Below are 15,977 nucleotides of genomic sequence, written 5' to 3'. Positions count from 1 at the left end.
ATCATGTCTGCAGCTCTGCACTCCTCGCTTCACCCCTGATTGCATTTTCTGCCAGGAAATTCTGACATCCAGGAGCACAGCGGTTCTCAATCCCTGCACCCGGGGTGACTGGCGGCACGGCACATTTCCAATCTGCTCTCCCCTCTGCTCTGCCCGCACCTGTTTACCTAAATTGGGTGAGCTCACTTGATTGAGCGTCGCCCCCCCCCAGCAGACGGTATGTTTGTGTTGGATTTCCTGTGTTTCCACATTTCCATTTAATGGAGAGCACGAAACACGATGCAGGTGATTTGCTGAGGAAATAGCTTAGTGGAAGGAGTGTGTGCTTTGCATTTACAAGCTCCTGAAATTCAGCCATTATGTTTTCTAAAAAATATATCCAATTCATCCTGGAAATCCTGGATAAGTCGTGGATTGGATGTGATGGAAGGTTTTCCGGATTTAACTGCGGGAAGTGTATAAACCCTGATATCGTCCCCGGCATCTACACTGACTTCTGCAACAACGAAGCAGAATTGTGATTAAGCCAAACTGGCTGTGTAAGTAGCTTTTAACCTGCTCACTCAAATTAAGGTATGTTCGGTAAAAAACTTCCGCAGTCGGAAAGGCGAGCTTGGAATTACTTTGTCAAGGTCTAAATTTCGCTCGCAGTGCACAAATGGATTTTTAATGGAGCACAAAAGGAAGTCGACATCTATCTGCGTCAGCCAAGACGGGGGGAACAAATGAAGGCTTTTTATCGTTTTTGTCTTTTTTAAATGCACCATCGTCTGGGAAAAACGCTGGGCTCTATGTTGGCTGAAAAGTTAATCACATTTAATCGCCGCCCCTGATTCGCATCACACTTACAAGCTGTCTCAGAACCGAAGCGACCCTGTGTTTTTCACTGACAGCCCTATGAGTAGAATTTATGTAACTGATTTGGGGAACAGTCACGGCACTATTTCATGGCTGACAAGGAGTTACATAAGGATTTATCTGGACTCTGTTCTTGTAATATACTGGCTGTATCTAGAGGGGAGAACCTTTTCTTGGCTGACACCTGAATGGCACACAGCTGTTTACATCCTGGCAGATCTTCATCACCACGGCATCGTCGCAGCAGGCATACAGTCACACGGGACAGTACATCCTTCACGCCCTCGTTAACTTCTATCCATACCCGCTGTTTGTCCTCCTTGCTCTTCCGTCCCTCTCCTCCCTTTCCTCCCACATTAGCCAGTAGCTCCGCCCTCATCCTCTCGCTTCTGTCTCCTCTCGAATCCATCTTCTGTCCTTTGCTAACTTTGTACCTCACGCCCACATCCGTCCCCTCGTCCCCCATCCATCCCCCCCCCCCGGCTCTCCGTGCATGTTCCCCTGTGGCAGTGATAGATGAAACATCTAGGAGGCTGAGCACCCTGAACTCGTCCCCGCCGCTCCCCCGCCCCGCTCCACTGATATGCACAGCCATGCAGCTAATGCAGTCGTGGCTGGATCCGGCTACACACTGGGGGGCTCCGATTGACGCGAACGTGGCATTCAAGTTGTCAGATCGACGCCCAGAGGGATTTTGAAAGGATAAACCGGGGATGTTGATGAAGCAGATTTTGCAGTGCAGCAGATGTACATCACATACTGTCACTGATTCAAGCAGAGTGTCACATCAGATCTGTTTACTATCTGTGTGTGTGTGTTTAGGATCAAACATCCTATTATCCGGCCATTATCATCACATCTGTCTTCTCAATCTTGTAAATCAATCTTTCTTCAAATTTTTACATAGATTCTTTATGAGTGGTTGTGCACTTATTATGCAAAGGGCCACAAGAATTAGTGATTGCATTTTTTACTGCGATGTGAAACGGCTCTGCAGCACTGCGCCAAATACACAAGGGCTGGTTTCTCTACTTTGCAGTGACCATGGGGGAGACGGACAAGGTCAGGCCATCGCATTAGATTGAGGCGATAACAGCTAATGCTCCTATATGCACTGTGTGAAGGAATACACTGGCATATCTGAGCGTAACCGAGAGTCGTCAAAGCAAAGGTGACTCCACTGATAATAATTCTGACTCATACCTCCCACGGGATAATTGCTGAGTACCCGTGTGTGTGTGTGTGTGTGTGTGTGCGTGTGTGTGTGTGTGTGAGAGAGAGGGACACATAGAGGCATAAAGAGGGACCGACAGGAAGAGAGAGGGAGAGAGAGAGAGAGAGAGAGGGACTACAACTACACACAAAGGGGGGCGAGCGAGAGGAAAGAAGACAGAGACAGCAGGAGAGACACGGAGAGGGAGACGCACACATACAGAGACAGAGAGAGAGAGAGAGAGAGAGAGAGAGAAAGAGAGAGAGAGAGAGAGAGAGAAAGAGAGAGAGAAGGAGAGAGAAAGAGAGAGTGAGGTTAATGGTTTAATTGTGACTCCATGATTTTAGTGCAGTGATATTCTGCGATATAAGGACTGGAAAACTTTGGGAGTTAAACTCAGCTTCTTGCGTGTGAATGCATCTGTCCTTGTGTTGTGGGGATTGCTTATAGGCCCCTCAGCGGGAGCACAGATGGTGGCTCGGGTGAAAGGATAATCACTCTCCACACTAAAAAAGATGGAATACCGACTCAAAATGAAGGAGGAGAATTGACCTGCTCATGCTGAGGGCCTTAAGCAATCTATGAGTGGGGGAAAATCCTGGATCAACCGACTCCACAGGTCTAATTTAGATCCAATAAGCAGGTATAATTAGAATTACTTACCTTAAAAGTGAAATAAAATGATTCAGATTCTTACCTTCTCTTGGTACTGTCTGCGGGACGAGTCCAGTGATTGGATCAGAGCGGTGGCGTGGCCCACGAACATGGCGTAGCACGTGGCACCCACGATCATGCTCAGCATGGTGATCCACAGGTCAGACATGCTGACGGGCGCCCGGGCGCCATAGCCGATGCACAGCATGTGGCTCATGGCTTTGAAGAGGGCGTACGAGTACTGCTTACCCCAGGAAACGTTCTGCGAGGAGGGATGAGGGAGGAGACGTAGAGTGGAGAGAGGGGAGGGGGGGATGGAGGAGTTACTGCGAAGCAAAGCAGGAGGAGGAGGAGGAGGAGGAGGAGGAGAAGAAGCTTCTCCGGCAGGCAAAATGGAAATGCAGGCTTTCCTTTGATGGATCACTGAACCTTTGCCCAACATTCTGCCTCAGAGCCTCCCGACTCACTGAACCCTCCACTCTCTCTCTCTCTCTCTCTCTCTCTCCTTTGTTTCCTCCTGAACGTCTTCAGCATTTTGTTCCCACCTCTCTGCTCTCCCCCTGCCTGGTCCTGCCCGTTCTATTCATTTACCCTTCAATCAAGCATGGGAGGAAACGATAGGATTCCGGCGTCATCCGAGCATCCGTGGCATGTTGCGTAACCGGAGAGCACATTATGATGCAACATATTCCGTGTTGTGTTTGAGTCCGTCTGTCTTTAAGTCACGCCGGCAGAATACAATTACAGATTCTTGCCTCTTACACAGCTGCAGAATCTAATAACATGGCCGGCTTCACCTCACCTTTGGCTGCGTTCGGACGTGAGGTGACTAACCAGTTGGCCCTTTGTCAACGCTCATTGTGAGATTGGCTTTACGCTCCAGCTCCGGCATTCAAATACTCTTTAATCCAGCACATGTGGCAATGGGAGCATGTGCCTGTTGGCCCCACCTGGGACTTGTAGCATCTCTATCTGCAGTGAATAACCCAACAGACCCCGGCGGCCCACATCAGCCACTTCCAATTTAGAGACGAGTGGGACAGCTCTCTCCTCCTCAGATGGCGTCCTCCTCTTTGACCAAAACAAATATCTGCCTCACTTCTAAACAGAAACGTTGTTGTTCACTGTGTTTCCTAGTTTCCATGTATTTAAACTCCCACATCCGTCCCCTCGTGTCCACATGCTGGCGTCTCCTTTGCGTCACACCGCACTCTGTTCTGCTCGACTCCACATGGTTCATCATCTGGGACTTGGTAAATGAGCAATATCCCAGCTAATCATCCTCACTGGCTGACGCACCTACTGAAATGAATCCTCATCTCTATGCTGATTAGTTGTTTTTTTTCCACTGATGAGAAAATTAGAGGTAATAACACTTCCCAGCTTTAATGGTAAATAACAGAACCCAGTATGCTTGCTTTAGCTGCTTTAAAATTAGATTTTGCTCAAATCGCGATAGGGAGCTAAATATTCAAGTGCCTTGGAGATAGCTACGCCTCTTTCCACAACGTTCACTGCAGTGGAAGTAATTGAAAATACTGTACCAGGATAGGAAGAAGTGGTATTGAGTGCTGTGGCACGCAACGCAAACCCACACACTGAATAATCTGCTGTATTTACACACACAGAAAGCAAACGCACCCGACCGTGTAACTGCGTCAAATGTCAACGCACAAGGTCACGGGCTTTAGGTGTCTGTGCACATGTGTGTGTTTGCCATGTGCGGCTGAGATGGTGGCCCGCTGTTTATTGGGCAACACTGCAGAATGTTTGTGCTCACAGCCTGTGTAATGTATGTACATATGATGATCATAGATATGCTGTGTGTTTCACCATGGAAAAAAGGGAAAAAAGCTGGAGTGAATCCAAATGGAAGCAGTTGGTTAAATAAATGAGGCTCTATAGTAACAGCATCATATAGGCGAGGCTACATACATCACAGTGCATCTCTCATGTACTGAGAGTGAGCACCCTCTAATATCCGACACTATTGCCTCTAGATTCTTTCCACTGGATGAAAACTGTACATAAAACATTAAAACTAAACCCTCATGAAAGGATTTAGGATTTCAGAACGCTCCATCGATGCAACTCTGCCGACTCAACTCAGATATTTGGCCCTTTGTGCTTGCGTTTGCACTTTTCCGTGCTAACGTTAGCACCAGAACTGCACCGTGATACACAAATCTGCATTAACAAAACGGGTAGCTGCAGATTTTTACAAATAACTGGTGCGATCCCTCAAAACAAAGTGGAATTGCTGACGAAAATGGACTCAAGACCACATTTTTACTACCACCACATTTTAACAACAGCACCAAACAGTAATGTCAATCTCAACAATCTATTCCCTCGTACCATATCAGCCAAAAACACTCTTCATGGTGTTTCTCTGTAGCCACTTAAGAAAAGGTTAATAACATTACATATTCACATTCAATGACATTTTGTATTGTGCAAAATAAAATCACCCGACTGAGGTAAATTTGGTGCAATCAAAGTATTTGTGGCAGGCAACAGTATTTGTGATTCATCACCATCCTCGCAATCTATTTACTGTGTTTCCTTCGCACGCTTGGCGGATGAAACCCTTCTATAACTCTGAGGCTAACAGGAAGTAATGCACAGCTGCAAAAGACAGAATTCGAATTTCCGTGGCTGCTCCTATTTCCCTGCAGCGTGTTGCAGTGAAAGCACACGTTCCTTTTCACTATATGTGCTTTAACAACTGGACAAACTGATGAAATACAAGCACAGACGAGAAACACCTGTATGAAGTTGAGTTTCATTATCTGTTACACAAACTGCAATCTGTTCACACGCTTTGAACACAGAAGGCACGGCAGTCTTTGAACACATCCGTGAGGAAGTGAAGGGATCTGGAGGCTTTACTTTGAGTGTCTGCTGCCTACCTGGATGGAGCTTCTGGCTTTGATTGTGTTGAAATTTGGCAACACTGGCAGTAGCTGTCGTATTAGTGATCCTATCTCACCACCACAACATGTTTCCTTTTGTATCACATGCATTCTTATCTGAACGTTATACGCTAGTCTGTTTTCATCATTCCAACCCTTTGATTATCGCATTATCGCACAGGATCAACCGCTCTGATAATGGATCCTTCTTTAATTTGGCCTGCGTGAGGTTTTTACACAGGCTGGCACCAGTTGAGATCAAAAATTATTTAACACATGCAAAAACTTCTTATCTATCCTGGAAGTTCTACTTTATTAGACATAACAAATACTTTCCCAGAGGCCCTACAGTCCGGTACGAAGCCGAACCCATTTGTTAAAGTAAACCAATGCCACAAATGTAAAATGAGACCAATTGATCTTTGCCACACCAATTTGGCAATGATGTGACAAAAAGACAAGTACAAGTACGAGTGTCCTATACTGTAACGTTAAAGAACGTGAAAATTCCCATATCTGCTCTTCAATCCAAACTGATCAACTGCTCCTCGAGTCCCGCCAATCAAAGAAATGTCAGTGAATCGATCGTCGATCTGTGCTTTGTTTTGAAAACATAATCACCTCGGTGGAGTGTTAGTTTTCTATTTCACACACACACGGACAGGATCTCTGCCATCGCACACAGACAACAAGATTGTGTCTCATCATGAAGCAAACAGTCTATTTCACCAACAAAACACATTTTTCTTTTTCTTCTGGCGTAAATTGTTTTCAAATCTGTTGCCGAATGTCAGGTCCTTTTGTTGACCATTCCGAGAAACTCTACGGTCAGAATAAACTCCACTCGACAACAGGCAATCAAAACAGCAGATTATCGCAAGCAACCCAAAGTAAATGTCACAAGAGAATCATGAAAAACAGGCGAGGAGACAGTGTGGCGTGTTGCTGGGGTGAAAGCAGCGGCTGCTCTTAGTGAGAGCGGTGCCATGTGAGAGAGCAAAAGAGGTTTGATTAATTTATAAACTCTATACTGAGCTGGGGCTATTGGACGTGACTCATTCAGGGCTTTGGGAAGAAATAGATAGGGAAGTAGTCAGAGGTCCAAGGACAAAAGATTCCAGGAGGGGTGACTGATGCTGTACCGTGCGCTATGCCCCTGTGTGTGTGTGTGTGTGTGTGTGTGTGTGTGTGTGCGCGTGCTCTATGCTCTATCCATTCCCTGACACATTAATCCTCAGCAGGCTATTCCTCAACTCATCAAAATCCGTATGAGCCCAGGCAAAAACCCAAATGGGCCCCGACACGGAAACGCATGCGTTCCCTAATTCTACATACATTATCCTTTTGCATGTAAACAAAGCGGCGGCCCATCAGCCTCTCACCCCAGCCGACACAGTGACAGCAGCATTATCTTGCCTGGTGATTAAGTAAATGCAGCTTCCAAAGAGTAAGAAGCTGCTCTCAGGCCATTAGTCAAAAAGATAACACTCCCACAGGCCGCACTGCACCACTCAGCAGTATCTTCAGTCCTCGTTGGCCCCACACTTCCCCTCACAGCTGGAGAAACAAAGAAGGGAGCCGGCGTAGCCGCCGAGAGGAAAGTACGACGCAAGCTGAATCTTCCCGGGATTAAAGGCCTCACTTAAGCCCGAGCACCCGAACTGAAAAGGGAATGCTAATGTTTACCTGACAGTCACACCAATGAATGGTATACAGGCATGCAGGCAAAACTCTTCAGATCTGACTTTGTTGAACGCTAATGTGATATGTCGGCGTTTAAAAAAAATTGATTGAGCGAAGAGCCGAAGAGAAAGAGAGACGCCACTGGAGCTCATTCTGCCGCGTCACAATCAGAAAACGGTGAAGTGACGGCTTCCTGTGACTGGACCTGACACCAACGGTTCCACTTGATCTCTGTCTGAGTCTGATTGCAGTCAAAATGCTGCACTTCACACTTGAATGCAACACAATAATGGACGAAAGCTTCATGAATATATGGAAATCCAATCCAGATTTTCTGGAACCATTCAAGTGCTGCACTTAAACAGACTACTTTCTGCTCCAACTGACCAGAACCGAGAGGAATATTTTTTTAAAACACTCTTTACCCTCAGCAGAAACTTAAAATGTTGCTTAAAATGACTGTGTACTGTGTGATGTCTTAATTTTGTCTTCGCTTGATTATAAATCTTTTTAAATCTGAGAACATTGAGACCTGATTGACAACTGAGGTAGTGCTCCCCCCTGTGGTGACTGGTGGTATTTTGGGGGGCTCAGAGGTTTTCCCCAAATCAGACTGAACCAGTAGGAGGCGCTACAGAGACATTATAGATTTCACAGAGGAGTCAATTTAGGTGAGCATCGGGACATAATGAGGATTTCATCAAATTCTTAAAAAAAAAATGACTTGTAAAGAAAGTTGTATCTGTGCCACAGTGTAGAAGAAAATGTAATCATTACACAAGTTTTTACTCTCCAACATCAATTATATTTTAGAACAATTCAGCTTGAAATACTTGAGGACATTTGGTGTCTTGCACATATTTACCACATTTGAGAATAATTTGTGATTTTAGCAGTAATTATTTTACTTGAAAGTGTAGTATTGTTCCCTTAGACTTGGGTACAGACAAGGTGAGTGTCCATATATAGATTTGCCATCCTGCAGGCAAGCCGCTGCAGTCACAACATGTCACTAGAAACTAGATATCCGTAAGGAGCCGTGAACTGTCTTCGTAATGTTGTTTCGACATGATGAACACAAAGTATGTGACACCTGAATTTGTATTCAACAATCACAAAAGGTGCATAACACGGGTCCTAGCTGCCGTATAAGCTTTCAGCACACACTGGAACTTTCTGTGTGAAGCCTTTTTGCCGTCTCATGCATTCTACGCCGATCCTCTTACATCGCAAACGATCCTCCCGCACCAGGTGGGGGGGTGCAGCAAATTAGCCTTTGCATGACTCACAATTGGTATTGATTTGCATAACAGATGAGGGGAATGTGATCTGTGCACGAGGAGCAGCAGCACACAGCACAAATACGAGGCATTGTTCATAATTAGGCAGAAGGATCACAATTAAATACATATACAGTGCAAATCAGCACAGGAAAGATTTGTGATCTGTGTTGCTGTGGATATTAATGGAGGTGGCAGCTTAGTTTCTGAACACAACCGTCAGCAAGTATGAGTTATGATGCTTCTTTGGCAATGGTATCACTGCAATATCATTTATGTGCGATCGTAGATGCATAATGTCTCTTTGGATGAATAACACAGCTAGTTGGGATTGATCTCACTTGGGGGAACAAGGCCCACTCTGTCTCTGAGTAAAGATGAGAGTGGGAAGCTGAGCGGTGATGCTGAGATGAGCTGACACTTGCACCTCCAGTATGATGCCTCTGAGCAGTCAGTGTGCATGTGTAGTGGAGAGATGAGAGATGAGAAGGCAGACATCCTGGGGCGAGCATTTACAATCAGCATTCCCCCACAAGGCCTCTACACACTTCTGAACGATCGCATCCCTCTGAGAGGATCGAGCACAGTCCATTTGACCCCAACTCGGAGGGAGAGGAGGATAAAAATAGAAAAAAACAGAGATGAGAGAGGGGAAGGTTTTGACAGAGAGGGGGGCTGCACCGTGCGTGCAAGAGCTCAGACTAAGCAATCACCATGCCTCACCATGTTCAGTATGAAGGCCGACTTATCCCCGCAGTCTAAATGTACACGGATGTAACACGAAAAGGCTCAGGAAAATGGTGACAAACAAATACAAAACAACAAAATGGCCAACAAGGAAAGAGATAAACTCCACCTAACAGTTCTCAGGAATCTGGAATCTGTGTGTTATTGTCCACCTAATGTTATAGAAACTGATTGCTCTGTTTGAGAACACTGCAGTCTGCACAATGTATGCAAAGCACCAAACACACACCAGCAAAGTGCCGCTGAGAGACTGTATGCACTCACACATTGACTTCTGCCTGGGTGTGAAATGACATCATCACCTCACCGTCAAACCAGAGAATCACTCACCAGAGCTTGTGTTTGCTAATGAATCAGTGTCAACTCAGCTACATATTCGTGGTTGTTTGAGGATTAACTTTGTCATGTCAATCAAACTATGTTATTTGTGAGTTTTGACTGTTTTGTAATTTGCATTTCACACCCAATGGCCTCTCCACTGGGCATGACCCACTTCAAGGATGAATACTTACTGCCTTTGTTGATGCTTATGAGGAAGATCCCAATAAATCAAGTAAGGTGAGGCAAAATGATAGCTTGGTATTTAATCAGCCTCCTATTGAATTCAGACTCAAGTCACTACAATGGACACACTAACAAGTCTAACCCAGAGAAAATAAACATTGCTGTGTTCAATGATGTCGCTGATTACATCTTTACATGTGCCAAACGTCAAAATAACAAACAAAATAGAAGAGCAGGTAATACTTACAACCATACCATTTAGGGACACCCAGCAGTCAGGGGGGAAGTCTTGCAGGAGAGGCACCAGATACTGGAGGCAGCCATCCCAGTGACACAGAAGCAGCATCATCCCTATCAAATTAAATATTCTTACCACAGCACTAGCCAGGTCATAGGTCATATGGAAAATCTGCCAAGGAGAAAGACAGATAGAGAGGGAGGGAGAGAGAGAGAGAGAGAGGGTTATAGCTGTGTGAGCATGTACACAATCTGAAGAGGAGCACACAGTACCAAGTTAATACAAATGCACAGTAGTAAAGGTTTATATGTTTCATAATATGCTTGAAACAATATCAATATGAAGATGATGTTACAGAGACATTAAAGGATTACAAGAAAAAGAAATAAAATATGCAGAAATGGTTCCATTTGAAGTGGAGGAGGTGGAGCGCTTGTTTGTCCACCAGAGAGCTGTGAGAGTGTTGCTGCCAGCTTGTCTGTCTGCATTTCCACACTCACAGATGTTGAGCTGTTCCAAAATCCAACATGGCTTCGGTCCAAAACAAACTGACCAGCAGAGGAAAAAGACGCACATATTGTGTAGGCAATGCCTAATGGTCGCTTTGCCCCCCTTCCCTTCCCTTCCCTTCCCTTCTCAGCCTCGGAGTGAGAGGTGTTCCAGGAAATCCGGAATGATTGAGCACGGAACCTTTAGAGCAGCCAGCCAGTAAGTGTGTTTTAAATGCCAGGAGCGAGCGTTACCGCTGGTGGGGCTTTTTAATCGGAGCAGGAAGTTTTCCATGAGAAAAGCCATCAGAGGGGCAAGTAAGCGTAACTGCAATGAGAAGCCGTTTCATTTCCATTGGATCTGAGCAGGAGCTGAGTTTGCTGTGAATCACTGTCTTGCCTGGTTGGCTTAGATGCTAATTCCCATTAGTATGAGGAAACCTATTAATTCTTTCCAGGTTGGGTTTTCCATAATCTTCCATAAGCTGAAGAGGGAAAAAGATTAAATACGGAAAAAGATGGTCTGTGATTATCCGCGTAATAAACCTTTTCCATCTGCTGAATTTGTTGAAATGAAAGATCGAGGGTTTTTCAGGTAATTATTTTCTATTTTTAAAGGTGATGGCATCCTCTCCCCTATTAATTCTATTTATATGTGAGTTCAGTGAGAATTGGCCCTTATGGTATGGAATATCACACAGTCACAACCAATTGGGTATTTAATGGACTGAAAATGTGAAAATGTGAAGATGAAAAATAGCGACCTTTAGGTTCCAGGATCTTTCCCCATTTAGCTGCAAGTAAAAAGAAGCTTTATGTCTGAGAATTAGAGAGCAAAGCAAATAAATCAGATGGCATGAAAACTGCTTTGAGCATAGTTTAAAACGATTCCTTTCCATATACAGAACACACGCACATTACTCTGTACACGCTTAAGTTTCATGTGTGCATCCAAGTACCTCACTGTCTCTCCGTGTGAAGCGGTCCAGTGGGAAAGTGAAGTAAGATTTAATAAGACTTTGGGAAGAGTAAATGCATGTGACAGTTGAAGAGAAAAGGGATGAAAGTGTCAGTGTGGATGTACACTACATTAAAGTATAATCCACACAAATATGTGACTTGAAAAGAAATGAGTTGAGCAGCTCTTTTTTTGTTGTATTCTCCATTTTCCAGCCACGTTTGGCTCTGTGTCTAAATTTAGTCTCTGTTCTATCGCACACATGGAGCAATGAAATGTTTAAAGCTGATCTCTGTGCTCTCGTGCAGGGGAATCAATCCAGAGAAGAGAGAGGGAGAGAGAGAGAGAGAGAGAGAGAGGCACGGCTAGGATTTACTGTGAAGTGCTGTGCTGATATGCATTCCACCATAATTCTAACGAGTTTTTCCAGCTTACAGAAAACCTGCCTAATGATCTCCAGGCTGAGCTCCAGGTGTTTGCGAAGCTCTTTGAATCCACAGCGCTCCACCCCGGACCTATTGTGGTGGTCCTGTAACCTCTGTGCACAAAGGACAGTGGCCACACGTACAACAGAGGAGAGAACAAGCGGCTGGGCTGATGCTCAGATCCCTCTATGGTTCAGCTCGTCCACAGGGAGATACAGTGCACTGCCCTCACAGGCTAAAATTAGCCTCCAGCGTACAGGACGGCTGCCTCCATGTGCCCAGTATCGCTCCTGCCGCCTACATCTTTATTCTTAATTTAGCAGAAGGCTCGCACTCCAAACCTTCTCGGTTCACGTTTGCAACAAAAAGTTGGAAGTAATATGAAAAATACCGGCGACGCAAAGAAAGACAGGGAGGGAGGAACTACAACAAAGGACGAGGTAATGAGTTCCTGAAGGCCTGAAGGTCCCTCCTTCCACCAATACACAACCAGCTACAAACGCACTGAGAGGCGCTACGTCCGTCCGTCATACTGCTGTAATTTAATAAATATCACCAAAAATAGTCAAATCTAAATGTCTACAAGCAATCTATGCCTGTATTTTATGTCATTTCCATTATAAAGCTATGGCGCCTGTACATTAGCATTAGGCTGAGGCTTTGGGACTGAGATGACCTTGACCTTTGACCTTTACATCAAAAGTTGTTGACTGGACTTCAGATGTGTGAAGTTTGCGCATTATAACGTCACCGGTTGACCTTGCCGGGGACCCTGTGACCTTTAGCTCACTTATTGATCCATGCAGACATTAAATCCATAACTGGGATGGGGTTTGTTATCAGAGTAAAAGTTCAGGGCAGATCAGTCGTCAGGTCACAGGGAAATGCAGCATAATCTTCTTCATAATGTTAAGATATTTAGATTTATGACTTACTTACTAACAAAATACAGTAGCTATTTAAATACAACTTACAGGTTTTAGAGGTGAAAATGTCATCAGTCAGCAACCTCTAGTGTCTGCGATCATGATTTAAAGTATAAAGCATGAAAGAGTGCATGGACAGTATACGTGTGTGTGTGCTACACAATGATGTGGTAGAAAAATGGATTATACTAAAAGCCGAGTATTGGCCTATTTTCCTCGTCAGTGTTTTCCTCGACGTGGGAGCAAAATCAACCCTGATCTAAAAATAATCATGTCACGGATTTAAGACTTTATTTACTGTGTCGAGTAAAAGAGACGTCATTAGATTACATTACTGGGAAAAGTAAACGCAGAGGCGATTCCTCCTGGGACTTCTGACCACGACAGGGAAGCAAACCAGAAAATCGAGCAGCTGTGAAAGTCGCACCATCTAAATGCTTACGGAGCAATTTAATGAGCTAATCTGCTTATCACAACCTCGCCCAATTTAACACTCCTCATCTGCCATTTAAGTAAGTGATTGGGTGCCATTTCAAGAGGATTTGGGATTTTCTGAGTTGGGTCACTGCACGATGAAGCCAAACACAGTAACACTAACAGGCTCTCGCTGTGTGCCGCCATGGCCAACCAGCTCCGTTTTGCGGTCCAATTTCTCCATTAGAGCCGCATGAGTCACTGGAATTTACATAATCACCCCAACTATATTTAGTCGATTTGTTAACTTATTGATTTAAAGCTGTGACGGCGGGCAGCATTGGTCACTACAAGTTAAAAAACATCATTAGTGTGTGTGTGTGTGTGTGTGTGTGTGTCTGTGTGTGTGTGTGTGTGTGTGTGTGTGGGTGAGTGTGTTTGGGGTTGCTTAGGGGCTGGTTACAATCACAGCCAGTCACATTATCTCCTCTCATCCCCTTCAACGACAGCGCTCTCCCACCCCACAGTTCACTAATGGAGTGCAGTGTTTGCACGCAGGATCCAGGATGTGCAGACTTACAGCAGCTGAAATATGAATATGTGGCAGTAAAAATATGCTGCCATGGTCTTTAAATTGAAACCCTGGATTACGATGTAACTTGGGACTAGGGCAAACTGGAATACCAATGAGCTAGCCTGTAATCATATTTTATAAGGTTTAAAGGGTTAATAAAACACTACAGCACTCACGATTCTGCTCTGCTCTACCACATCAGTTGGTGTTTGCAACCACAGGTTTGCCACTATGCAAAACACAGAGAGTGCATAAGTGTGTGGGCAGGCCTGCAGATCGGTAATACTGAATGGGAAGAGGATAGACTTACTGTAAAATATCTCTCAGTGATGAAGGGGCCCCATAAAAGATATCGAACTAGAGTCCATCATAACTACGCCCTGAACCTTTAATCAGACTACAGAAACACAGCACCAGGAAGTCATTATGGACATCACACAACACTGCCACTGTTATGAAACACAATGACGCAGGTGATCCTGTGTCTAATGAAAGGTTTAATATCTACATATCCAGCCTCTAAGCTCTCATAAACAGCATGACAGGGGCCAGTAAGTGGAGCCACAGAGCCAAAAGCTCCACCGATAGTCTAAATAGGCATTGGCACAATCTACTATAGGCTTAGAACCGAAAGGGCTGGGCTTAAATATGACCAAGGGGCGGATAGGTCAGCGTAATCCTCTAATGCTGTAAAGACGAGCATGCCAAGATGTGATGTGATAGAGGCACAAGGTCACTTCATGGCTTTGACGGGCCAGCACGACACTCATTTAACATCCACTCAACAGGGGCGGGTCAGAGTGAAACAAGATTTATATGTAACATAAACACCCCCTAAAGATACTAAATGACATTGTTGTGCAGTAGACAGAAGCAATACTGCAAAAGAATCAACACATACCAGTAAATGTGATGTTTGTAATGTCAGAGTTCAATGTATGAGGCGTGTATGCAGAGACAAAGACTGAACTCGTCTTCAAGCTGTGGGCATTTACAAAACGTATGCATCTCTAAACTGGACGGGGCAGTGAGTGACCTCTGTCCGAGGTTAGCCAGGATTAGTGAGGGACTAATTTGAGGGGATTAAGTCCACCACTGGCTGTAATGTTCAACCATGACAAAACTGCTTGCAAGAAAATCTGTATATGTCCTGCTTAACATCTTATTGCGATGTATTTCCATTTGAGTCACTTTTACTTCTTTGTTTCCTCAGCAGACAACTGGGGCTGGAGTTGGATTTGAGAATTGTCATAGTAATTCACTAGCAATTTCCATAATAGAAAGACTAACCAATCCCTGCATGCATTAGTTGTTTTGACAGATGGAATAGGGAATACGTTTCCATGGTTGTTCCCTCCTTCCAAGAAAAGGCAGCTTGGTGGAAGTAATTAGAAATCACATGACTGCAGTGCATTGTGTTGCAATTATGTTGATATTGGTATAGTTCAGCAATAAATACATATAAATAGAGCTGACATTATTTATGAGCTTCGGGCAAAACACTGTTTATTCCACGAAGAGGCCAATCAGTCTGTAAATCAGTCTGTTACAGGGGGGAAAGAGGGGAGAGGAGGTAACATAACGGGAGGAGAGAAGAGGAAAATGTAAATGTTTCTATAAGAGACTGAGCTGGAAAGGAGGAGGGGTGAGGAAGAATTCATCAGATGTGTCCTACGTGAAATCAATTCCCTGTAAAAAGCCTTGCCTAGCATAAACGGCCCTGGTGAGGACGTTTTCGGTAATCAGGCCGCCCAGTGATTTGTAGCCGGAGACTTAATTAAAAGCCAGGTGGAGATCGATGGGACCTTTTTAAAACGAGGGAGAAAACAAGGAGTCATCCATTTATATGACAAAGAACTTCTACCTAGTGTTCACTGCAGAGCGTCAGAATAGACACCAACCTGTGTTTCAGTTGTTGTTTTTCCTCCTGATTCAGATTTAGCCGTTGACAAAACAAGACTTCTTTTTGGAAAGCGCTGACTCATCCTGCACACTTTAGTTGCTACTACTACGTCCACTACCAAATTGACTATTTTTGTTAAGCACATGTGAATCAGAGGCCAGAGTCACCATATAAAATAGAACCACAACAACAGATCA

General features: G+C 44.6%; 1 protein-coding gene across 1 annotated transcript in view; it reads right to left on the bottom strand.

The window, feature by feature from the left end:
* hcn1 (hyperpolarization activated cyclic nucleotide-gated potassium channel 1) overlaps positions 1-15,977 on the bottom strand; it is a 51,469-nt gene that overhangs the window by 16,522 nt on the left and 18,970 nt on the right. Inside the window, exons 3-4 of the mRNA XM_076158444.1 lie at positions 10,102-10,263; positions 2,769-2,987 (exon numbers count right to left, since the gene is read on the bottom strand). Coding sequence (XP_076014559.1) covers positions 2,769-2,987; positions 10,102-10,263 — 381 coding nt within the window. The remainder of the gene's footprint in view (positions 1-2,768; positions 2,988-10,101; positions 10,264-15,977) is intronic.

The sequence above is a fragment of the Genypterus blacodes genome, unplaced genomic scaffold (genome assembly GCF_046128005.1).
Source record: "Genypterus blacodes isolate CSIRO-AG114 ecotype Tasmania unplaced genomic scaffold, CSIRO-AGI_Gbla_v1 ptg000077l_1, whole genome shotgun sequence".
NCBI lineage: Eukaryota > Metazoa > Chordata > Actinopteri > Ophidiiformes > Ophidiidae > Genypterus > Genypterus blacodes.
This window is presented reverse-complemented; position numbering and strand designations above follow the sequence as displayed.